Source organism: Histomonas meleagridis (assembly GCF_020186115.1).
Source record: "Histomonas meleagridis strain 2922-C6/04-10x chromosome Unknown contig_12, whole genome shotgun sequence".
Lineage (NCBI taxonomy): Eukaryota > Parabasalia > Tritrichomonadida > Dientamoebidae > Histomonas > Histomonas meleagridis.
Genome location: NW_027150759.1, coordinates 347,623 through 374,978, shown reverse-complemented (window position 1 = coordinate 374,978; position 27,356 = coordinate 347,623). Strand labels below are relative to the sequence as shown.

Sequence of the window (27,356 nt, the reverse complement as noted above, 5' to 3'; positions counted from 1 at the left end):
AAAGCAGAAACCGTATTTTCTAGGTGAATAATTATCTTTATTATTTTAGAAAAAATTATTATAATTATATCAACATTATCAATGTATATTAATATATGATCTAAATATCAAAGATAAATAAGTTTTCAACAAAATTGAAAAAGATTTAAAATTTTCTATTAATTGAAATGATACTTTTATTTAAAATTCTTTAATAATATTATTTCTTGATTATTTAATTTAAAATAATGTTCATATTTTTTTGAATTTATCAAGGAATAATTTCATTTTAAATCCTTATTTTTATGCCGCCACAAACCATATGAAAATTGAAATAAATTCTAAGTGTTGTAAAGCAACAAAAGCAAAAGCCAATGACTTTCAGGGGGAATCAGTTCGCGAGTGTTTATGGGCAACAAGCCATCCCAGTGATGCCTTCATCACCTAAACGTAATGGCACCAAACAACAAGTTGGTTATAATGACCCTTTTTCATATTATCCACCATATCGTTTTTATCCAACAAACACAGCATCGTCCACAGTTTATTCAATCAGCGAACTATACTATTCCTATCAGTGGCTACCCAAGCAAAGTTCCAATATATGCACCAGAACAACAAATAATCATGATGCAACAACCACAAGAACCAATATATCAACAACAACAGCAACAACAACAACCCATTCCAACACAACGTCGAACTCGAATGGATCAAGTTCAATATTCGCAACAACGAAACGGGCGCCGCGGAAATGAACCAAAACAAAAAAATAAACGAGAGACTGATATGCATGAACAAAATTATATCAATGTTAATGGTGGTCAAGGTGATGACATTTCTTCTTTATCGAAGGACGATCTTCCTTGGCCAAAACCAACATATTTACAAGATCCTAATTCACCACCAGATTTCTTTAATATCATTGGGAGAGGAAATCTTCCATCTTTCACATTTGAACCTGAACGGTAAATTGAATAAATTATTTTTCTATGAAAATATTTTTAAATATAACTATAACATAACTTCTTTAAGGACGAATTCAAGATGGAAACTAAAATTAAAGTAACAAATATTGCATTCATTGATTATCATGAAAAAAATTTTTTTACCAATTTTTTTTTCTAATCCATTTTATGATAACCCGTAACTACTATAGCCGGTTACATATTTTACAAAGTCATTTATATTTCGATATATATTATTTTTTTTTGGTGTTTTTATAAAATTTTCAATTGTTAATTGGTCATAACGAACACAAAATTTTTAATAATGGAAAAAGAAAAGAAATACAAAACATCTCGGTGTCAAACTCCAACATATCTTTGCAGGGATGTATGTCCTCTTTGTAACCAAAGTTACTCTTCAGGGAAAAGTATGTTATCATTTGGAAATTGTGACCACAAATTCTGTATTAGGTGTTACACAATCTTAAATAGCTTTCCTGAGAGGGAACACAAATGCCCAATTTGTAAGAGATAATATTCCTGTAAATTTTTTTTTTTGATTAATTGATTAATCAATGCAAAATAATTGTCATCAGGATCATAAAAATTTAATTTTTTCATATATGCACCACAAGTAATATAATTTTTAACTTAAAGTATTCATAAATAAAGATTTAAATTTAAGGAACAATTGTTTTTCACGATCTTAAAAATGGATTTTTTATGCAAATAGCTTTTATTCATTAGCCTCATCAAGCAATTTTACAATTTCAATGTTACCCGATCTTTCAGCAATTTCTTTTGGAGACAAAAATAAATATAATAAACGCCAAACAATAAAAATGAATATAAAATGTGCAAAGCAATCTCTAAATATAAATGTGAAATATTTTTAGATTTTGTATCAATTCCTTCATGCTTAAGAAGTAATTGAACAATTTCTGTATTACCTTTTTCACATGCTCTTCCAAGTGCTGTATAAAAAACATTAAACAAATTCCAAATATAAAATCAAAACATAAAAACATTAAATAAAAATTCAAATCACAAAAATGAATATTTTCATGATTAATATCATTAATTAGCTTGCTTTCAAGTAACAGTTTTACATTATCAACACAACTATTTCGTACAGCTAAAATTAATGCGTTATTAAAAGTTTTAATTAAATTCCAAAAAATGTTTTAAAACTTCAAATAACAAAAACAAACATAAAACCATAAAAATAAATGTTAATTAAATTAACATCAATATCATCTCTACTAAGTAAATATTTAACAACATCAACTTGATTATATTCAGCAGCATAAATTAATAAAGTACAAAATGGATGAATGAAATATCAAATAATAAAATTAAATATTAAATTAACAAAACATATCATAAATTTCTGATTTACATTAATTTTGAATGTTTTTAATAATAATTTTAAGACTTCAGCTTTTCCTTTAAGACAAGCAACTTGAAGTAAATCATAAAATAGTTTGAATAAACTTCAAATCTGATTAATAAATTTCACTTTTATCAAGTGGTAGAATTTCATTTCTTTTTTGTAATATAAATTCAATTATATCAATATTACCTTTTGCTATAGCGATTTTAATTGCAGAAAAAATATCGAACAAATAATATAAACTTTAAATGAATATATTCAAAAAAAATCAATTAAATATAACGTCTGGTACAATAATATCCTTAAATTTTAGAACATATTCTATAAGTTCAATATTACCAGATTTTACTGATTTATTGAAAATATTTTTTGCAAAATGATTTCTTTCGAAAAAGTATTTAACAATGAACAAATTACCAACCCTTACAGCATCATTGATAATAATATCAATGTAACTTTTTTGATCTATAAAAAAAAGATTTAATTTATTTGTATCATCATTATTATGCTTTACTATTTTATCCTTTAAAAAGGAAAATATTTCATAGTTATCATATAAAATACAATATTTTCCTAATGTGAGATAACTCTTTTTCTCAATAATTTTGTTTTGATATAAATTATAAAAAATTTCATTACGATGAAATTCAATTGCTGTTTCATATGCATCTTCAAATGTTGAATGATTTTGTTCACATAAATGAATGATTTCAATGTTTCCACCTGCAATTGCATATTTACCTGTTTTATTTACATTTGCGCCATTCATAAGTAAATACTTAAAACATTTAATAGCGCCAAAATATGCTGCATAATCAATTAATGTAACATTTTCTTGATTAACAAATGAACATCTTTCATAAAGTGAAGTACCAACACACAGATCAAAATCAAAATCCGATTGTGCTGATATTTCTTGAAGTCCGGCAAGATTATCATAGCGAATTGCTTTAGCAATTTCAGATGAATTAATTCCATCATGAAAAAGTTTTCTATGCAATTCCCAATTGTTCGCTTTCAAATCTTCAATATCATCAAAGAATAGTTTAATTTGTAAATTATTTTGAAAAGTTTTGTATTCTTCAATATTTTTTTCTGTTTTGAATTGAGCAAAATAAAGCGAATGAGTATTATCAGTAAAATTTTTTGGATCAATTAAATTTTGTTCAATCATTTTCCCAAGAAGATAATTCGATTCACAAGAATACATATTAAGAAGAAAGTTAGTGAAGATATCCATAATTTTTAACCCAAAATGTTTCGCTTGTAATGCTAAATCGAATTTTAATAAAAATTGAAAATATACATCAAAATCTTTTGTTTGTGCTCTAAAAGCAAAATAAACTAATCTACATATAATGAATTCAAAAGAATAAGGAAAATTCGCATCAAAAATTTTTAATATGGATTGTATTGATGATTCAAGATTCATCGCATCCAAAGAAAATATAGCTTTTTCAAGTAACTGAAGATTTTGAATGTCACAATCAGACTTTTCATTCAGTACCGCAACATTCTCTTTTGGCTCCATGTGAATGTGATCAAAATTTTGTCGAAATTCAATCAAATTTGATCGACATTATTTATATGTCAAAATATTCTTGAAATCGAAAATATTTTGAATACAAGCGATCATTTCACATTCAATCGTTCGAATTTTTATTTACTTAAAATTTTCAATTTGAGGCTCTAAGTAACCTTGTAATTGTTCTTGTTTCGTTTGTCACAATTAGTTCCTTTTGTTCTTTTAGTCCATAAGGAGCGAATCTCGTTGATGCCGGAACAAACTTTTGCACTTTTTCAGAATCCGATTTTGTTGTATTTTCTAGGAAAAGTTCAACAAGTTGCTGATTACCTGTTGCAACTGCCATAAGTAACAAGTCAACCTCTGTTTCTTTTGTTTTAGCGCCGCAGTCAAGTAAAAACTTTACTGTTTCGATATTCTGATAAAATATCGCATAGCATAACGCCGTCCATTTATTGGTATCAGGTTCGTCAACTTCAACAGTACAACTTACAGCTATGGCGACAATGATTGGATTACCAATGGCAGCAGCTGCATGTATCGGCTTGATTCCTTCAAATACATCAGTGGCACGACCAAAGTTCATGGAATGGACAAGCGCACGAAAGTCAAGGCGCTCAATGGACTCAAATGGATCTGGTGGCAGCTTGGCAGTTGCCCATTGCTTTTTCTGATATTTAAGTGTGACAAACATCGTACGAATATCTTCGTCCATTCGCGCACCGACGTCTATGTCACATGTTTTAGACATAAGTAAACTGTTGGAACATTCATTTGTTAATATTTTCAGAAGATCATGATAAAATGGATGAAGGTCATCTAAAACTATTGATCGGATCTTGGAGATCTTAGTGGACATTTGTCGATGCGTTGAACAACATTTAAGACATAAATGTGTTCCCCAATTTAATGCGCACCATGAAGCATCAGAAGCACCACAATCAGCACAGACATTCCCTGAGGTGTCGTATACTGGTTCATCTCCTCGAATCATCTTTGTATTGTGATTTCCAAATATTGATAACCATTCATCAAGATCAAAAGCTGAAAAAGCTTGTAATAAAATAGTTGTTTCAGGTGATTGAACCTTAAAACAGAACCTACGCTTCTTTTTTTCGATTTGTGTTGCAGTTACTAATTGTAAAGGCACTGATGCGTCCTTTCGACCGTTTACCGGATCGTATAAGTTCAGAATTCCGTCCTCAAAAGTAACGTATCGTCTCGACCAACCGCCGCCAACACGTTTATTTTTACGATACCATAAAATGTGGGAGACGTTAACTTCCTTTGAATTGTTTGGAGCTTTTTCTTCACGAATTTCCCAGCAATCGATTGTGTTTCGATAAGCTTCGTTTTTGTCTGTTGGAACACCCATGTTTTTAAGCGCATTGGAAACGATTGGCTCTTGTTCTTCGATATATTCTTGTGCTTTTTCAATGAGTTCGGAATTCTTAGATAGAAATTCACGTGAGGCTTTTGAGAATGTATATAAAAGTTTAAGGATTGCACTGTTGATTGTTGGAATAGCTGATTTTTCGGAATGCTCTAAAGCACTAATTGTATCATATAAAAGACTTGATCGTTGACACATGACATTTTTAAGGTTAGCTTCTGTCTGTGAAATTACTTCGGGTTTTGCTTTACCTAAAGCTCCATATTCTTCGATAACTTTTTGGAATTCATTATTTGATTTATTAAAATCTGTTTTAAGCTTGACAAGTGAAGGAAGAAGGACTGATTTGAAAATATTTAAGTTCATATTACATTGATCGAGACCATTATTAAAAGCATCGAGAAGAGTTTCAAGTGAGGCAAGAAGACCTTCAAAACCACTCGCGAAATTTGATTCTGTTGCCACCGTATGAACAACTTCGAATTCTTTTTTAATTTCTTCGAAATTTTGGTTGATTTTTGAAAATGAATTATAAAGTTTATCTAGAACGGGTATATAATTTGTTTGTTCTTTAATTCTAGTAAACATATCTTGTTCTAAGAAAGGTGATGGGTCGAAGTATTTGAATAAATCGGCCTTATTTGATCCCATTTTTCTAATTTGCAAATTTGAATATAAGTTCGAAATATTTCCAGACACTTTTTTTACAAATTTTTTTATCGTTTTGGATTTTTTTTTTAAAGTTTAATAAAAAAAAAATCGATTTGTATCTTGACAAATAAAAATTATTAACAAATTTAAAACATTTATTTAATTTTGGGTTGGATTCATTGGAGGTAATCTTTCTCTTGATATTGGAATTCTTCTACTAATATTTCCTCTTAATTGTAATTGCTTTAATTGTTCTGTTAATTGCGCAATTCTTTCTTTCTGCATTTCCAATATTTTATTTAATTCTTCAGCAGAGTATTGCGATTTATTTGATTCTATCATTAATCTTTTTCTTTTATCCAAAATTTCATTTTGTCTTCTTAGTTCACTAATTTGATTCATTAACATCACATTTTCTTCCATGATTCGATTATATTGTCGATTATGTTCTTCATTACTTCTCGACATACTTTTAGCTATAGCAGTGATATTTCTTTCGAGCGCATCTCTTTCTCTATTTCGTTCTATTTGTTTATCATTCACTTGTTGTCCTAATGAATGAGTTTTAGATGATTCGCCTCCAACATACTTCCGATATAACGCAGCTAATGCATGTGGAAACTCTTTTCGTTTCATTTGATCATTTTTATTAGCTTCATCTTGTAATAAGATTTGATGAACATTATGTACTTCGATTTTAAATTGTCGTGTAATTTGACGTATTTCTTCAAGTTGTTTATTGCGTGTTTCAATTTCGGCTCGTTTCGCATTGATTTTAAGACGTAATTCATTGATCTCAAACTTTAATTGTTCTTCATTCTTTTGATATCGTTGTTGCTCTTGTTTCATCTTTTGATATGTGATCGATATATCTTGTTGTTGGACTTGAAGTGGTTCAAGTTTACTTTTCCAATTAGAAATTCGATCTTTTATTAATTGGCGATGTTTTTCTAAATTCACATTTTGATTTGTTAAATCTTCAATTTGAATATCTTTCTCATTAATACTATTTTTCCGTTCTTCAAGTTCACGTTGTAAATGTTCTTTTTCTGATTGCGCTTTAATAATTTGATCTTTTAATTCTGTGACAACTTGCGCTTGTTTGTTTAAACCAGCTTTACCTGTTTCAACATTTTTTCGTGCTTGTTCAAGTTCTGTTTCGATTTTTTTACATTTTTCGATTAAGCCTTTAGTTTGTTCTTTATCAACATAAGACTTTTGTTCAGCTTCGAATTTTCGTTTGCCAATTTCGAATGCTAATTCATTACCAACTTTAATTTCCCATTGATTAAATTCTTCTTTTAAATTCTTTTTCTCTTGAATGATATCATTTTTTGCTTGTTCAAGTTTTTGAAATTCTTTTTCAAATTCTTCTTTATTTTGATTTATTTCTAATTCATTTTGTTTTAATATTTTTTCATATTCATTTTTGCCATTTATTTCTGCTTGTATAATTTCTTCTTTTAATTGTTTCTGTTGTTCTTCTTCATTTGCCATATTCATTTCAAATCGATTTTGTCTATTTTGTATGTCTTGTTTAAATTGAGTCTCGATTGATATTCGTTGATTTTCAGCATCTTCATTCATTGTAATTATTTGTTTATTTAACTCATTAATATTCGCTAAATCTGATTGTTCATCTTCTAAATATTTTTGTTTGTTTTCTTTCCGCTTTTGTTTTAATCCTTGTTGTAATGATAACAATTGAAACTTTTGTTGGTTCTCTAAATCAATTACATCTTGTTGTGCTTTTCGTAGATTTCGAATTTGTTCAATAAATTCATTTTTCGATATTAATATATCTTCATTAAATTGTATCTTCGGATCAACTTTTGAAGTTTGTTGTTCATTATTAATAATTTTTAATATATAAATACAACCATCTTCACCAGAACTAAACAAATAATTGTTATCTGGTGAAATAGCTAATGATGTTATAGTTGAATGATGTAAAATTAATTCAATCATTCCATCAGAAGTAGGGAAATTATTACCATTATTATTAGAAGAATTAAGGAAATTATATATTCGAATTGTACCATTATTAGTAGATACGAAAAAACATTTATTATTTGGTCCTAATACTAATTGACAAGGAGTTACAATTAAATCGATTTTATTTTTTGTTGTTACTACATCTTCTAATTCACATAATGTATTATCAGGTAAAGTTATTCCATAACATTTTGAACCCATCGAATCAATACAAACAATCGAATTCACATAATAATTTTGTAAATTACTTGTAATCCTTTGTTTACCAGTACGTATAATATATACTGATATTGTACCATTAGTATCACATGCTATAAGTGAATTATCATCAGTAGAAAAAACGATAGTTTTAATTCGTTGTCCACTACTTCGTAAATTTGCAATACTTTTAAATGTATATGAAGAATATATTTGTATATTATTAGCATGAACTGCTGCAAAATATTGGCCGCCATGTGAAAATTTACATTCACGACATCCTCTAATTGGGAATTCTCGATGTGTAACTATATCATCAATTGTTATTGTCATATATTTAAGTTTCTCTGTAAAGCCGGAAATTAATGTTCGGCCATCAGGATGAAATGAGACACTTAATGGTTGATCGGAAAATGTTTTATTAATAATGCATTGCATTTTCTCATAATTCCAGACTCGAATAGAATTATCTTCACCACATGAAACAATTAATTGTTTTCGATACGCTACATCAAGACATGTTATAGGCCCATTATGTAATGATGGAAGAAGTGTTTTAATCGTTTGAATATCTTGACTTGATGATTCTGATGATGTTAATGGAATTGATAATAAACGTGAATCTGATAAAAGACAAATGATATGATCATCTGTTTGAGCAATGGATATTGATATTATTGTCTCCTTTTCATCAACTTGAATTGAATTAATTTCAACAAAACTTTTTTCACCTGAGCGCTCAAAAAAATGAAGGAAATTGCCATTGGTAACACAGACAAACCCTTTAGGAGTCGTGGTAAGATGTGTAATGACTTTTCCGGTAGGATTATTAATGTTGATATTGATCAAAAGTGATGAATTGTCAATAGAAACAACACGGCCATCTGATGTAGTTGCAATAACTAAGCGTCCGTCTGATGTCCAAATATGCCCTTCAAAATCAATTGTATCTTTATTCGTTAATGATCCTTGTTTAACAGTAAAACCTCTATCACTACGCATAAGTTGACGGAAAACTCCAGTGCCAGTACAACATATTGTATTAAAGTCATTCGGATTGAATGAAATATGGGTAACTTGTGAATTAGATGGATTTGCACTGTTAGGATTATATGCTGATTTGTGTGTTCCAAGTAAGTTACCACTATGCACATCAAAATAGTAAAGAAGAGATTCATAAGAATTACTTTGGGCAATTAAATACTTTCCATTTGTTGAAAATGCCAAACAAGAAAAGGAAGTTGGTGGATGGCCAGATGGAAGTGTAATTAATTTTTTTAGAGTCCAATTTTGAAGATCAATTATATGAATAATCGAAGCTTCTAATGCAAGCGCATATGCAAATAATGTACCATTTGGTGTCATTGCTGTACACCCAACGTCCCCACGTTCAGAGTCTGTAAAAGAAATAAATTTTTGTTCTTTGGTTTCAAGATTATGAAATACAATATTATTTCCTGAAAAATAAACGACACTGTTTTCATTAACCATAAAAATTCCAGTATTTTGGGATTTGTTAATTCCGAGAACATGATGAATTTTTAAGTTAATCCCTTCCTTCTTTTGGTTCATTTTTATGTACGTTATTTTGGTAACGGTTTCTATATGATAAGAAGGTACTTAGCACTTATATTTCTGAGAGAATAGATGTAAAATAATCAAAAACAACAAGAGTGAATTAGCAGCACAAAGGAATTGATATTAATTAAGCCAATAGATGTATTTAATTTAATGTATAAGAATTACTAATTGAGTGACCTCAATCTTTTACAAGTAAATTGATAAAATATTTACTCAGAAAAATTTTTAGAAATGGTTGTCGTCAAAACCTAATTTAAAATGATATTTAACAAACTTCTTTGTGCAAAGTTGTTGAAAAAAGTTTGAATTAGGGGTGGTGCGTTGTAACGATTTTTTGAATTTAATAACCGTTGATAATTGGAACCATGAAAAAATCTTCTTTCAATTTTTTCTTTTTCTGCGGTTAAAGCCGCCTGGCACCCCCCAAACAGAACACGACATTTTAACCAAATGTTTTTGCTTTTTCCTTTTCTTGCATTCTCTGAAATCGAAATCACTATCAACAAAAGCATTCACGTAACAGGCGAAACCTTAGTAAGTGCATTCAATAGTGCTAATTTAACTGTGACCTCCAAAATTTCCATCGAAATACTCAGCGGAGATCTTATCTTGGATGGCGTTGAGACTGCCAGTTGGTGTGAATATGTTAAGGATATTTATATATCAAATAATGTTCGTATTAAAGACTATGTTGATTTCAAGACTAAGATGTATTATTTTAATCAAATAGAAGGAATCAATATAGGTTTTAGATTAGATACTGTTGATATATATTTCAAATTATTTCAAAATTTGAAAAACGTTAATTTTTCAAATATTTCAAATATCGCATCTAATACGTTTGTGCAATGTGTTAATTTGAAAACTTTCGAAGCTCCTACCTTAGAGTTCATAAATTCTTATGCATTCGAAATGTGTAAAAGCATCGTCTCTTTATCACTTCCAAATCTAAAAAAAATTGAACCATATGCATTCTATGGTTGCGCCTATCTTCAAAGAATCGATTTTCCCATGTTAATATCAAGTGGCGATCATACATTTTCGTATTGTGTTAGTCTTAATTCAATAACTTTCTCCAAAATTAATGTCATTTCTCCATACATGTTTTCTCACTGTTTTAATCTTCAATCTATTTCTTTTCCAAATGTTACTGATGTTCAAAACTATTCTTTTGAATATTGCTATTCATTGTCTGATGTTTCCCTTCCAAAAATTGAGAGGATATCGGAAGGTGTTTTCACCGAAAACATTAACTTAAAGAGACTATCATTACCCACTCTTGTAAATGCATCTGGACCATTTATTCGAAAATGTATTATCTTAGAGAGTATTCGATTAACCAATTTAACTAAAATTCCTGATAGTTTATTTACAGGCTTTAAACAAGGATTTTCAATTTCAATCCCAAATATTAAAGAAATTGGAAAATATTCATTTCAACAAACGAGTGTTTCTGGTCAAGTATTAAGTGAATTAGATATTCTTTTTATTGATGATTATGCATTTTCTCATTCACAATCACAAAACGGATCAATGGAATTTCCAAAATGTGAAAAAATCGGAAATAATGTTTTTGAATATACATATTTCGAAGAAATAAATTTACCAGTTCTTAAAAGTTGTGGTCAAAACATATTTAAAGGGTGTGAAAAAATTACTAATATTTATCTTCCTGAATTAACATCATGTTCTGATTATGCATTTGCAAATATTCCAAATCTCGTAAATTTAACTTTACCTAAACTTGAAAAAATAGGAAATAATCCATTTGCTAATTCAACTCGATTAAAATATCTAAATTTACCAAACTTACGGATTGCAAAAGACTATTTCATATCTTGTGTCGATACTACACATTTCGAATTTGGTAAATTAACTGAAATAGGTTCAAATGCATTTACGTATGCTAATGATATAGTTGAAACAATTAACTTTCCTAATGTTAAGATTATTGGAGATTATTTTTTATATAAATGTGATAAAGTAGTTGAAATTGAATTACCAAAACTTAACAAAATTGGTAAATGTTCATTTTATCAATGCACTAATTTAATTAATATTAAATTGCCAATGCTTAAAAGGTTTGATAAAGAATTAATACATTCTTGTAATAAAATAGAAACAATTTATTTACCAAATCTTGAAGAAGTTAGCGAACATTTTATCTGTGATTGTCCATTAATTTATAAAGTTACATTACCAAATGCTACAAAAATTACCAATACCGCATTTCTTAATTGTGGATCACTTAAAGAATTAAATTTAAGTTCAGTTACAACTATTACTAAAGGACCAATTGCAATAAATTGTAATTCATTAACACATATATCTATGAATTCATTAAATAATATATCAATAAATTTATTTAGAAATATGATAAGTTTAGAATATGTTTCATTACGAAGTTTGTTAACATTAGATAGTTATTCATTTTATAATTGTACTAATTTAACTCGTGTTATTTTACCTGAATTAAAATCTACAGTGAGAACAGGTTTTGGATATGAATTTTCACATTGTACTTCATTACGTTATTTAAATCTGCCTTCTTTAAATAGAATTTATGGTACAAACACATTCGAATATTGTACTTCATTAGAAACAGTCCAATTAAATAAACTAACAGACATTGGTGAATACGCATTTTTAAATTGCGTTAATATTATAAGTATTTCATTTAGCGGTTTAGGCACAGTACCTTCACATTGTTTTATGAATTGTACATCACTGAGAAATGTTACACTTAATCATGTTACAAGTTTTAGTGGCGATTATCAATTTTCAGGTTGTGTTAATTTGGAATATATTTCTTTGATAAGTTTAAACACTGTTTCTATTAACTCTACAAATATATTTAATGATTGTAAAAATTTAAATGTTATTCTTTTGGGTGCAAATCCTCCTGAAGATTTTAATGAAAATGTTTTTAATGATTCGGAAAACTTAAGCCTTTGTTTAAAAGAAGAATATTATAATAATTATAATAAAAATAATACAAATGAATTATGGAAAGGTCTGAGCATTGTCTTCAGTGATGAATTAAAAAATAAATGCAGTCGTTACATAACTTATGAAGAATCAAGTAATGATAATAATAATAAATATTTGTTATTTATTTTAGTCCCAATTGTTGCGATAGCAATAATCACATCAATTATTTTGTTCGTTTTATTTTTACATAAAAAGAAAGAAAAGGATGAAATAGAACAAATTCCTCGTATGAAAATTAAAATTATGGACGACGTGTTGTAATATTATTATTAAATTTAATATATGTAATTTTCGAATATTCATAAACGGAAGCTAATTTTTTTTTTTTATATATTCTCTTTATGTGATAATTTATTTTTTCCTTTTTTAAAGATGCAGCGGAAAGAAATAATTTAATTACTTGTGAAGTAATTTCCTCTTAAAAACTTTAATTTTTTTTAAAATAATTCCTCTAAATTATATTCTTAAATTAATGATTCGTTCACAATTAATTTATTTCCATATTTCTATTGTTAATGATTAAGCAATTAAAAATACAGACATTTGGTACATTTTAACGTTCGGCATGAAATTAATATTCAATATTTTCTATGTGATTGTCAATTAAACCTCAATATAAAAAGTGACAAGCAATGAGCCAAGAAGTTGACAAAGTAGCCAAGAAAATTATAAAAAAACTAAAATCAAGTGACGACAACGACAAACTCGCAGCTTTAACATATCTCACAAGAATATTTAAAACTCCACAAGAGTTGATAAATTCGAAATATGCAAATCAAATTTGGACATCTTTGCGTTCAACCCAATTTCTCGAAAGAGCCTTAAAAGGAGATGAAACCAAGAATTTAGTTTTCATGATTTTGTCAGTTTTTTGTAATATTTGTCCTCCTGATGATCTTGTTTGTTTTATTCCAATTCTTTCAGAAATGAGAAATATACCAGAAGCAGAAGAAACTCTCATTAACATCAGCCAAAAAATGAAAGACATTTCCCCATTGTTCAAGTACAATGAATTGAATACAGCTTCAATTGAATTCTTTATCAAAATATTTGAAAACTGTCAAGGCTGCTCGTTAACAAATGATGTTTTCCGAGGCAGATCAAATCTATTCAAGCTTCTAACTGGCCATGAAGATTTGTCACTTCGTCGTTTAGTTTTTGTTTTATTAGCTCGCATCTGTAGAACTAATTCTTCTATCATGATATTTTCTTCAACTAATACATTAAACTTCGATGATTTTTTAATGGCCGAAAGACTTGCATTTATCGAACTTAGACTTCAATTAGACCTTCCACCAAATTATCTTGAACTTGATCAAAATGAAAGAACAAAAGAAAGAATTGAACATGGTGAAACACCAAAAGTATCTTTTACACAAGAAATTGGTTCACTTATCAACCCTGAGTTATCAGCTGCATCTTGTGAGTTACTTGAGTTTTTAATGGTACCACTTCTTGACAACGAAGAAAACTTCAGTGATGAAGATATCGATAAATATTTCAAAAATATCAATTCTATTCTGGAAGAATGTGTTGCGATATTCAAAGCAGCAAAAGGTAAAAGAGATTGCCAACGTAATGAGCTTAAATGCTTGCTTTCTATATTCGCTAAATGGCTCATTGAAGCCCCTTTCTTGTGTGGAAACAAAGCGCTGATAAGAGAGATAAAATCTCTTGTGAGACTTCTTTGGTGGTTCCCAAGAGAAGCTTTGCTATTTATCCCGGCATTACAAGAATTGGCTAATGGAAATGCAAAGCAAGATATGAAATTGGGAATTAATGAGTTAGGAAAGAAATTAAATGAGTTTGCAAGCGATGAAGAAAAAATAGAAATACAAAAATTGATAGAGACCGTTTATAAATAAGGAAAAGTGAAAACGTTTCGTATCGTCATGTTTCATGTCACATGTCGCTTAGAGAAAATTTTCTCCTAAATAAATGTAATTTATTCACAAATTAATAGTAAAATATATTAGATACATAATGAAAACAAGCACCAAGTAGAGTCCCCGTAAGGAATATCTTTTTCCGATATGTAAGAATTGAAAAGATAAGAGCACCTATGCCAAAGAAACAGCCTATAGCCAATCCCAAAATAAACAATGCCATAGAGTGAATTCTGTTCGATGCTCTTTGTGTAAGAACTGGTTCTGTATCTTCATGACCAAATAATCCGTCTAATGGTAAATCATTTGTAAAAATGGAAGAAAACCATTCACTGTCAGAGTTGCTGTTGTAAGATGTTGAGCTTTCTGATTGATCATCACTCCAAAATATATCTGATAAGTAACTTGAGGAAGAATCTATGTATTCTTGTGGAAGAGATGCTTCTTCGATTTTCTGTTTTTGTACTTTTGATAGTATGAAACAATTAATTGCAAAACTTTTAAGATCTGGTTCAATATCACCGATTTTAGATGAATTATCTAGTGACTTTCCCTGATACAAAAACAAAGTATTTTGTTGTGGTGTTACATCGAGTGATTTGGAATATGAATAAATCAATTTCTTTAGATTTGAAATTGTGTCTGTTGGCTTTACCATAAATTGACAAGACCTACCGTTACTGAACACGACTGTGATATTAATTTGACTCAAGGAGTTGTCTGATATTGGCTCCATTTGTATATCGTTTTCGAAATTTTTCTGCCACTTTTTTCTTTGGCTGGGTTTAAAACCGTAAAATCTTGGCAAAAGGGTTTCTTTCTGCCATATGATCAAAAAGTTCGAAAAATTCGGAACAAAAAGCAATTCAAAATTGAAAGATTTATATTCAATCGAAATCCTGCAACGTTTTGGTTTACGACGTCCAATTTTTTGAATGATTTTGGACAAAAACGATTGGGTTGTATCAGTAAAAAAACTCAGGAAACAATATGTCCCAATGAATTCAAACGAAATTTTCAAGAATATTGATAAAACAATATATTTGCAAGCGAATATATAATAATTAATATTATATTCATTATGTAATAACAGAGAAAAAAATATTTTTAAAAAAAATTTGGTTTTGAATAAATTCAATTGAAAATTGTGTTTAAGTAACTGTAACATCCTTAACGTTCTTAACGTTCCCAGATCGACCAAAATGATTGAAAGAATCTCAGGATATCTCTACAAACAAACAGGGATCCTTCAATCCTGGAGGCGCTTCTTCTACTCGTTAGAAAAGCGAATCATGACAGAATATACAGATGAAAAATCAAAAAAAAGATTATCATATTATTTTATAAACGGAACTTTCAAACTTAATACCGTTTCTGATCCAAGCTGTCCTTTTTGTTTTTGCTTGCATCATGGTGGAGAATCAGTAATTTATCGAGCAGAAAATGAACAAGATTTTTCAAATTGGGTAGGAATTATTACATCTATATTAACTAAGCCTAAACAGAATAAGAAGAAAGTTAGCCTAGAAGATTTCCAAATTATAAAACCAATTGGACAAGGTTTTTTTGGAAAAGTCTATTTGGTACGGTATCAAAAAGATGGTAAACTATATGCCCTAAAAGCAATGAGCAAAGCCAAACTTGCAGAAAACGGGTCAATCCAACATATCTTTAATGAAAAAAAGATTCTTATTAACAATCGAAATCCATTTCTAGTTCAAGCATTTTTTGCCTTTCAAACTGAAAAGAAAGTCTTCATTGTTCTTGAGTATGTTCCAGGAGGTGAATTATTCCGTCTTCTTCAAGATGAGTATAAGTTTTGTGAAAAAAGAGCAAAATTATATGCTGCTGAAATTTTACTTGGTCTTTCATATCTTCACGAGCATGGAATTATATATCGAGACCTTAAGCCTGAGAATATTCTTGTTGACGAAGATGGCCACTTGAAGATAACCGATTTCGGGTTCTCAAAATTGAATATAAAAACCGAAGGACAGACAACCACCACTTTTTGTGGCACCCCAGAGTACCTTGCGCCTGAAGTATTCAAGCATCAGCCATATACACGCGCTGTTGACTGGTGGAGCTTCGGGGTTATGCTATTTGAAATGCTTACAGGGTGTCAGCCATTCTATTCAGATAATGTTGAGAAAATGATCAGATCTATAATGTTTGACTCTATTGAATATCCAGTAAATATGAGTCCAGAAGCAGTTGATCTGTGCAAGAAATTGCTTCAAAAGGACCCAAAAAAGAGATTAGGATCTGGTCCATTAGATGCAGAAGAAATTAAACGGCACAGTTTCTTTGCAGGAATAAATTGGACAAATGTAATGAATAAGAAAACATGCCCAAAATATATACCAACAATTAAAAGCGAAACAGATACATCAAATTTTGACGAGGAATTCACTGAAATGCCAAATGCGGTTTCACTTGGAGATGACTCGTTGGTGCCAGAAGAGGCACAAGAAGCATTTCAAGGTTTTACATATAATGCGTATGAACAAAATTTCCAAGAAAAATAATTATATATAATAAAGATAAATTTAGAGATAAATTCCATTTAGAAATTATTTTTTTTTGTTTGTATTTTCTTTAAATTTTTACTTTTTGTTAAAATATTAAAACTATTTGATTTAGTGATAGCTTTAGAAGGGGTAAAAAATTATTAAGTTTAGATAATTTATAATATTGGTAAATCATTGGATACGTTTTATACTATGTTGGTGAAAATGCTTGTGAGAATATTTTCTGATATTCTTTAATTAAATTAAAATATAATTTATATTTTTATCATTTACTACGCATTTTAACTAAACAGTGAATGTCTTTATACTGTTAGTTGTCTTCGCAGATGAGAAGTTTATACATTAGTCAAAAGATAACGGTCATAAGCCTATTACCTCCCACAACTTTCTGCTCTTTAAGCAATTTTTCCCTTGTACTAAATAGAACCGTTAAATAGAATACGTTCAATAATATCACAAGGATCTGGTTGCCGTGCTTTCTTCGATATTTTTTATGTTTCAAAACCAAAAAAACAGATTTTAATCATTTCATCCAATGCATAGGGACTGCTGTCATCTGCCAGTTATTGTGTTTTGCTTTTGACTGATTTATTTAAACCTTATTTTCACCAACTCAAATGTATACCATTTTCCTTATTTGCTTAATATTTCCCACCTACTCGTGCCACTTTTGCAACACATGTATTATTCCTAAAATTTTTTCTGATAAATATTCATTTTTTTTTTTTTTTGAAAACAAAAACAATGCTTTTTCAATATCTAAAGAGCACACATACCTCTCTGTTGGAGAACTATTTCATCTTTATGATGATTTTGATTTAATTCCTCCTAATTTTTTTAGATTCATCAAATCATTTTTATTACTTTAACTTAATTTCTTTTTGCTTTTCATCACTAGCTTGTAAATTGAACTCTTCATTGTATAGCTTTTGTGTTCATTTAATCTCATCTATTTTTTCAACAGATTCATATTTATTACTTCATCTCAATGCATACTTAGAAAATGGATTTGTCACTAAATATCTTTTATTAATATTATATTTGCTACCCATATTTTTATGTTTTTCTAAAATATTTTCAGATTATATAAAAATAATTTACAAAACTGAAAACTCAATTTCAACAAATTTTCCTTTTATATTTATAATGACTTCATTAGCATCATCAGTTTTCTTTGAAAATGGAACACTTTTAATCTATAACGAAAACGATTTCACTGATCAAAATTTAAGTATCGTCACAGATGTTATAATTGGCGTCAATGTGACTTCAATTTTATCAGGTGAATTCTTTGAGTGGCCGGTTCTTAGAAATGTTTACATTGGTGATTCAGTTACATCTATTGGAGGTTCTGCTTTTTCTAGTTGTTCTAATTTGGAAACTCTCATCATTGGAAATAATGTTAAGGAAATTGGGGGTTCTGCATTTTCATCATGCATAAAATTAACAAATGTCACGATCCCATACTCAGTTACATCTGTTGGAGGTTCTGCTTTTTCTAGTTGTTCTAATCTGGAAACTCTTATCATTGGAAATAATGTTAAGGAAATTGGGGGTTCTGCATTTGGGCTATGTTCCAAACTAAAATGTATTTATTTTTATGGAATATCCGAACCATATATTGGCGAGAGCTCTTTTTTTAACGTTTCAACAACAGTTATGGTATTAAATGGATATAAAGATACATATTTTGGAATGCTGAATGTCACCACTGACGTAACCGGTGATTGTTTGCCAATAATTACATACACATTTTCACAATCGAATACATACACTAAAACAAACACATTTATACGATCAAATACATATACAAAATCTAATACATTTACAGCATCTGCATCATTGCATCTCACAACAAATGATTCAGGTATAATTACGTTTTCTAATTCATTTATTGTTACACAAACAGTTTTACATACGCAGACATTAACTATTTACTATTCAACACTCACAGACTCATGCACAATATCATTCATTGTTTACATATTTTCATTCTTCGTTCATTTACTATGAGTACATTGTAATTTCATATTCGACAATTTATATTTTTTATTCCGATTTTTATACACTTTTTTATATAAGCGATTCACAGCAAAATGATTCCAAAACAATAATCATTATCATTGCTGTGTGTGTAACAACTGGAGTAATCATTGTCATAGCGTTGTTAGTTATATTTCTAATTCGCTTCCGGATAAAGAAAACAAATGAAATGAAACAAGAATCAAACAGAAGCGAATGTAATACACCGGAAATAGATACAATTGGCAATTGTTCGACATTGTCAGACATCAAAGAAGATCCTTTTGCGGATGATTTTAAAGAAGAAAAATTTGTAAATCAAATATAATAATAATAAAGCGATTTAGTAAAAATAAATACATAAAATTTCTTTTTAAATTCATATTTATATATGGAAATGTCATGATCATAATCTCTACAAGATCTTTTATTAAAAATTTATACAAAAAGCCACATAATAGATTTTTAAAATGTGTACGTATTTTGATTAGCTACATAACAATTTGATCAAATTCCATTGAGCAAGATAAAATCATAAAAGTGACAGCATTTGAACGTTTGTACGTTTGAATTCTTAAAAACGTAAAAATCAAATGGATCCAAGTGTAAATCTTTATGAAGAATTACCAGAATTTGCAAATGAAGAAAGTAAGGCGAAACATAAGGCAATTCTTCAAATAAGTGCAGAGCTTGAAAAAGCTACATCAGAAGTTGAAGAATTTAAAGATCGACTTAAAGTTATTCAAGACCATTATAAGAATGTGCAAATAGAAATAACTACAACACAACAACTTGTTACAGCAAAAGAAGAAGAAGTAAAAAATGAAGAACATATGAAACAATTATGTCTTCGTGAATTAGGTAAAATTCAAAGTGAACTTACAAGAATTGAACAACAGTCATCTGATATTGCATCAAAGAACAGTCAAATCGAAGCTAAAACATTTCAATCACAGCGTAGAATCGAGAAATTTAAAGAGGAAACCAAAGTAAATGAAGAAGAACTTGCACAATGGATCCAAGCAGCACGTGACAAAGAAGAAGATTTCTTAGTTTTACAGAGATATCAAAAAGAGGATGAATCACGAATTAAATCGATGCTTCTTGAAATCGAAAAATCCACAGCAATTGTCGAAGGAAAGAAAGCAGAACTTGAGCAAGAAGTTGCTGCCACGCGAGCACTTCAAGTTGAGCTAGATACCACAGCAGAACAATTTCGGAAAATGCATGAAGAACGAGCTTCTTTATTACAAAGATGGGAACAAACGTTACAAAAAATGCAATCCTTGAACCAACAAATCGAAAAGTCGACGGAAGGCTTTGAGTTACGAAAAGAAGAAGTATCTAAATATCGCCAAAAAATTCAAGAAGGAAAGAAAAACCTTGAAGATGCCGAGAATGCCAACAAAGTATATGAACGGAAACTAACAATTGGGAACAATCAAGTTTCTCAAAGTCATAAACAATATGAAGAAGAATCATCTAACTTGATTGAGTTCCGAGAAGTTGTTGAAACTCAAAGAGGCAAACTTGATAAAGCAGAGAGTGATATTCGTGCTTATAATGAAGAAATAGCCGAAATCAAAAGGAAAACCGACGAAGAACGTTTAAAGAAAGAACGTTACGTCAAACTTTTATCGGAAACCGAAAATGCGTTTAAAGTCCAAAAAGATTCCACCGAAGAATTAAATGAACAGACGAGTATTGTTAATGAATTTTTAAAGAAGCAAGAAGAAAATCTTAAACAAATAGAGAAACAAATTGAATCTGAAAAAAATCATATGTTTAAATTACGTCAAGAAGTATATAATGCACGAAAAGAAGAGCAGAACTTATTATCAGAGATTCAAGGGTCACAAAGTCGAGCCAAAAATTTACAATTACGAATTCAAGAGTTTGATCAAGAAACTCAAAAGCAAATGGAACAGTTATATAACTCTAATTTCCAAATACAACAAATGGAACGAAAGATCTCACGGATAGAAGGAGATGGAACCGAAGAAGAGAAAATTGATTTACAAATGCAAATTGATCAATTATCCAAAATCCTTCAAGCCAAACAATCCGCCGGCAAAGTTATTGAGCAACAATTAAATCGTCTTGACCTAGATTTACGTCAAACTTTACGCCAAAAAAATGATTTAGAAAAAACCGAAAAAGATCTTGATATCCAAATGAATGAGCTTCGAATGGATCAAGACTCACTTGACAAGTCCACTGTTAAAGCTCGATCACAAAAAGAGACCTTTTTAGTTCAGATTAATATGTTGAGATTACAAGTTGAAAAACTTAGTGATCAACTTAATATTAAATGTGATGAATTAGTTTCATTAGAAAATCGACGACAACAACTTCAATTATCAATGGAAGAACGCGCGATTGAAATTGATTCACATTTAGCTGCACTTAAGACACAACTCAAGACAGAAGAAGAAGCGCGACATAACTCAGTGATCGAATTACAAGAACGAAAGAAACGAATGGAAGCGTTAACATCGAAATATGACGTTGTTATGGGCAAATATAAAATCGACGGCGAAGAAGTTACACAAACTTATCACGTCATTAAGTTCGCACAAGAACGAGAAGAGATTACACGTTATGGCGATGAACTTGAAGAACAAATTAAAGTTGCGATTCAAGAACTTCGAGCTTTAGAGAACACGATGTTAAAGTTAAATGGGCAAAACACAAAATTCCGAACGACATTTCGTACGATGACAGAAAACGAAGATGATATTGAACGTAAGAAGACATTAGAAGAACAAAAGAAACTTGCGCAACAAAAGTTAACATCGAAGAAATCGGAGTTACGATTAGTTAATGAAGAATATCAATCGATCCAAAACGCGTATAATGAACGACAACAAATAATATCGAATACGCAAAATGAGATTAATAATATCATGAAATTAATTGAGAAAAACGCACAAGAAAATAATGAGTTACAAAACAAAATTAAAAGAACAAATATATGTTTTAATAAAGCAAAAGAATTACATCGTAAAAAAGAAGGAATTCCTTTGCATTCGGAATACCCAACAACGCCATTAGAAATGGATATCGAAATAAAGACAAAACAATCATTGATCGATTCCATTATTAAAGATATATCAGTGATCACTTTAAATAATAACGAAATCGAATCAAAAGTCAACATCGGATTATCACAAATCGGAGTTAAGTTACAAAATGTTCCGATAAAAAATTCGTCGTCTTCAATTCGAAACATTTCTTCGAACGCTTCAGTGCGAAGTGAAACAAGTTATACTTCGCAAAGAAGTAATATAACTTCGACTTCGACTAAAAGTCGGAATTCGATTGTTAGCATTGGATTTGATTTCGATGTTAATAAAGATAAAGATAAAGATCGAGTGATACACACCGCGATTCCACAACTTAGAAATAATAATAATAATAGAAATGGAAGTAGTGTAAATAGCTCGAAAAGTAGTATGAGAAGTATAAAAAGTAATGCAAGCGCAAAAAGAGGAATTGCAACTTCGAATATTAATAAAAGAAATTTGCTGTCGAATAAAAGTGATTTGGGTCCAATGGAAATTAAATCGCAAAGAAGCGTAAGTAGTAAAAGTAGTAGCAGAAGTAGCAGAAGTACCGCGTCAAAAAATGGAAGTAAACCATTGACACCAAGAAAACAGATAATTACTCAACCAAAAATATAATTTTGTAAACATTTTTGTAAAGAAAAAATTTTATTTTATTTAAATAACTTTTTTATATTTTTTATAAATATTTTATACGTAAATCTGATTTTTTGAAAATAAATTAAAGCAAAGATTTTTAATTAAGTTTTCATTAATGAAAATTTATTTAAAAAAAAACATTCTTTTAATAAATAATTTAATTTTGTTTCATTTTATAACTCAATAAAAAAAAATGAATAAAAAGTTAATGTACATTTTTAATATATTTAAGTGTATCTTTGCATTTCTTTGCATAGTCCGCATCTTTTAATTTCGTTCCTTTTTCGAGTAACTCTTTTATTGGTTTAATGTTCAACGTCTGCGCTATTTTTGCTCCGAACATATCACCGATTTCATGCAGTAAACAACAAAGAGATTCCAACGTGAACATATCGAAAGAATTTGTTTCCAAACATTTTCTCGGGAACTTTTTCAAGAAATTTTTAGTTTCGTTTAACAGTTTCATATCCGATTCCACATTTAACATATGTTTTAACTTATAAAACGACGCAAAAGCGGAAAAACAGGCGTCGAATAACGCCGCGTTATTAAATTTATTATTTTCATTTATTGGTCTTTCCAACAAATTATTTACTAAGTCGAAATATTTATCAAGAAAACGGAAAGGAAATTTATCCAATTTCTTTTGTATTATATACGAAATCGATTTTATTATTGAAGGATATATTGTGTTCATGAATTCTTCATTTGGATTTTCTAAAATTTCGAATATTTCTTGTAATAAAATTTCATATTCTTCCGAATAAACAAATTTAATAAAATCACATAAAAGTAATGAAGAAGAATTAATAATACTTGGTGATTGTGATATTAATCCAACGTGAATAGAATTAAATATTTTGTCCTTAAATGGTAACATTTCTCCTTTTTGTTTTTGACATAATGTTGAAAATAAGTTTAAAATTTCATCATATATTAATGCTTGTTGATATCTTAAAAAGGTAAATAGTGTTTCACATAAATCATTTAAAAAAGGTTTTAATTCCCAACTTAACTTTCGTATAATTTCGATTAATATATGTACAATAGGAATTAATTGCTGCTGACTTGTGACCTGAAAAATAGTGTCCGATAGGAAAAGTGTCAGCTGCCGATAGAAAAATGTAAACGATTCAATAAATTGCGGTTGTAAGTCATCAATTGGAGTTTTATAATATATTGAAATAAATGCTTTAAATAATTGATTTTTAGTTTCAATATTTTTAATATAAACGTTTTGATTTAAATAATAATTAATTAATATGTTATGTAGTTGATTAAAATATAATTTCATTAACTTAGAATTCGAATTTAAACAAAGTTCAATGATAATATTCAAATAATAAATTAAAATATTTTCGTTTTTGGATATTATTTCATTTAATGATATTAACGCTTCAAATGTTTTCGAGTTTTGTGATATGATTTTTGTCGTTTGTATCGATGATTCAATGACTTTTAATGAATCAATCACAATGTGAATGTTTTGATTCTCAACACAAAACAAAAGAGTTTCAAACATTTCCGATATTAATTGTTCGGATTCATTCGTTTTACCACATAATGAGTATAACATTTTTAATGAGACATCAATGTTAATACTATTAAAGTTATTAATGTTCTCGCGAATAAATGGTTCAAATCGCTCAAGAACTAAAATTGGAAATGCGTTATAAAAAATACGTAAATATGTTATTAATAAGTTATAATCATTAGGATTATAATTAGTTTGATTTCTGATGGAATTAGTAAGAATAGTAAATGCAACATCAAGAATTTTTGGGAGAACTGTCTCGGTAATTCGATATGAATCAACTCGATGTTTCTCAAACTTACATAAGAAAACCCAATATTCAAATGAGATTTCGGATTCTTCCCGATTTGGACAAATAATTCCTTTGTACGTGATGTCGAACACTTTTTCCATAAAGCACTGAATGTTGCTGTAAAATTGCTTTGAAATTTCAATTAAAATGTCATGTATCGTACGATAAAGAGGAATGTCAGAAGAAGGAAGAACTGGATAAAAAGATGATAATAATACTTCAATCCTTTGCTGGTTATTAAAAATTGAAGGTACTACACGAATCATATCAAGAATACAAAGTGCTGATATATACCGAATATCTTTTTCTTCAAGATATTTGATTAAGGTTTGAAGCAAAGTTGATAATCCGACTGGTAATAATTCAAGTGGTGTCGATGGCAAAAAAATTGGGAGAAGAAAAATTTCATGAAACGTTTTTATAATGCCAATTTTAAGTTGAGTAGGTGTTGTTAAAATTGAAAGAGCATTTGCAAGCAGCTCAATAACTGATTCCCATTCTTTCATTTCGATTAATAAAATTTGAGCAATTGCTGCTGCTGCTAGATTTTGGACTGTAACATTTTCAACTGCAATAAAGTTTAGAGCTGCTTGTTTTAAGCGTTCTCTTGTATTCACAAATTCTTGATTAAACCAACCATGTCTTATTTGTTCAATAGGTAGAACAGATCTTGGACGTACAGAATCGCGGAGTATTACAAGAGAAAGAGAAACTAATTGAGGTGGGCTATTTGATAAAAGTGCATCAGAAAGTAAATCCATAAATAAATTAATATTATTTGAACGAAGACCGAAAATTATTTTCTCTGAAGTTTCTCTCCCGTTTGAATTTGGTTCGCATATGTTTTTAAGGTGAAACATGAATTCTTCATGTTCCATTTAAAAAAAGGAATTTTACTCTACCAAAAAGTACGTTTATTTTGATACTTTTCACATAACATGTCTTGGAAGGTTTTGTCAATTTCCTTTGTTGGGCTCTCTTCTTTGTTTATGGGAGAGTTTCATTAATACAACGGATACAACAAGGCAGGATTCTAGCTTCTTTGATTGTTTTTCATGGATAGCTCGTTGGTCTGCCAACATACTTTTTATCTTTCATAACATGATCAACATTAAACTCAGTAAGTTTTCGGTATAAGAATACTTGTGGTGTTGTGAGTCATTGTTTTTCATTTGATTTTAATTATGATAATTTGATAAATTAAAATTGCATTTATTTTGTGTTCTGTGCTTTGCTTTGAATGTGATAATGTTATGATTCTATATCATCGCCTTAAGAAATATGATAAATGATGGAACTATTGGTGAAAAAAAATTATTTTGCCAAATTATTTTTATTCAATATTTTTTGTCAATCAGGAAATTCAACATTATGCAGAAAATTCCCACTTTCGAAATAGAAACTATCAGAGAATTTCCCGAAGGAATTACTTTTCTGCAGATTAATAACGAATGGGAAATTGAATTTGCAAAAAATGGGGATTTTAAATATTCTTCAAATTCATTTTCTCATTTTTTTGCGAATCAACACGATTCCAAAATCAATTCCATATTTCCAAGTTTAGATGGTCATTCTGTTGCAGTTATTTATTTGGATCATAAATGTGTTTTATACCAAATTATATCATCAGATAATTTTAATGTTTTTCAATTCGAAAATGTTTTGGATTTTGAATGGGTTGACAATAAGTATTTCCTTATTTTGGATACTTCACAACAAATATTCAAGTGTACAATAAATTCAAAAAATCCAATTTATAAAATTGAAGGTTCTAAACAAATTCTTTTTGTACCACCACAAATTCTCTTTGTTATTAGCGATACTGGGCTTTATTATTGTGATATTACACAAGATGTAATATCATTCAAACAACTATTTTCGATGGCAATTTATTCACTTCGACCAAGTGGTAACTTTGTGTATTTTTCTACTGATGAAGGTATTTCACGCATAAATCTAAATTCTCTTGATTCCAACAACAATTTGATGTTTTTACATCACAATTCATGCTTTTCAAAAAGTGAAACTCTTCCAAACAAAATTATTCAAATTTTGGTTGTAGATAATCATTTTATTATTTGTTTTAAAGATTTTATTGAATCCTTTTCACTTGATACATTATTACTTGAAGCATATTTACATTTAAATGATATAATTGGAATATTTCAAAAAGATGAAAATGTTTTTTGTTATACATCAAATTCACTTTTTCATATCACATTTCCACGTTTAAATAAGAAACAAATTATTTCAAATCAATTAATATCATTATATAAATCAGAAAATCCAACATTTAGGTTTGTAGAAACAATAAAAATTTTACAACAAAATCCCGAACTTGACCAAATATTATTACCATTTTTAGTTGAACAATATTCGAAATTACCTGAAGAGAACACAACGGAAATGTCACCACTTCTATTATTTAATTTGAAATCCAATAATTCGATTGTTTCATTTGAACAATTATATAAAATTCTTTTAAAGAATAATAAACAATCAGAAATTTATAGGTTTGTTTCAGCTTATAATATTCTTGAAGAACGAATTTCATTACAAATTTTTGAAGAATGTAAACTTAATTTAAATCAAGTTTTAATTCTTATTAAAAAATTTGGAACCGAAAATGCACCGATTTCAAAATTAATTAAAAAATGGCCAAATTTATCACTTACATTACTTACTAAAGATGATAATTTTTCAGCAATTCCTTTCATCATTCAAAATATTTCAC

General features: G+C 28.9%; 5 protein-coding genes across 5 annotated transcripts; 4 read left to right on the top strand and 1 right to left on the bottom strand.

Moving 5' to 3' along the window:
* Nucleotides 1-432: 432 nt before the first annotated feature.
* Nucleotides 433-951, top strand: GO595_001143 (uncharacterized protein; the record flags this gene model as incomplete). Its single annotated transcript, XM_067913909.1, has 1 exon — nt 433-951. The coding sequence occupies one exon, from the start codon at nt 433-435 to the stop codon at nt 949-951; it is 519 nt and encodes a 172-aa protein (XP_067778761.1).
* Nucleotides 952-3,995: 3,044 nt separating this feature from the next.
* Nucleotides 3,996-9,446, bottom strand: GO595_001142 (cilia- and flagella-associated protein 57; the record flags this gene model as incomplete). The annotated part of the gene is made up of 2 exons (XM_067913908.1): nt 3,996-5,827; nt 6,359-9,446. The coding sequence occupies 2 exons, from the start codon at nt 9,444-9,446 to the stop codon at nt 3,996-3,998; spliced, it is 4,920 nt and encodes a 1,639-aa protein (XP_067778760.1).
* A 4,184-nt stretch (nt 9,447-13,630) lies between these two features.
* Nucleotides 13,631-14,518, top strand: GO595_001141 (uncharacterized protein; the record flags this gene model as incomplete). Its single annotated transcript, XM_067913907.1, has 1 exon — nt 13,631-14,518. The coding sequence occupies one exon, from the start codon at nt 13,631-13,633 to the stop codon at nt 14,516-14,518; it is 888 nt and encodes a 295-aa protein (XP_067778759.1).
* Nucleotides 14,519-15,741: 1,223 nt separating this feature from the next.
* GO595_001140 (AGC family protein kinase) lies at nt 15,742-17,067 on the top strand (the record flags this gene model as incomplete). Its single annotated transcript, XM_067913906.1, has 1 exon — nt 15,742-17,067. The coding sequence occupies one exon, from the start codon at nt 15,742-15,744 to the stop codon at nt 17,065-17,067; it is 1,326 nt and encodes a 441-aa protein (XP_067778758.1).
* Nucleotides 17,068-19,685: 2,618 nt separating this feature from the next.
* GO595_001139 (Coiled-coil domain-containing protein 39) lies at nt 19,686-22,775 on the top strand (the record flags this gene model as incomplete). The annotated part of the gene is made up of 1 exon (XM_067913905.1): nt 19,686-22,775. One exon carries the CDS (start codon nt 19,686-19,688, stop codon nt 22,773-22,775), a length of 3,090 nt encoding a protein of 1,029 aa, XP_067778757.1.
* Between the last annotated feature and the right edge of the window lie 4,581 nt (nt 22,776-27,356).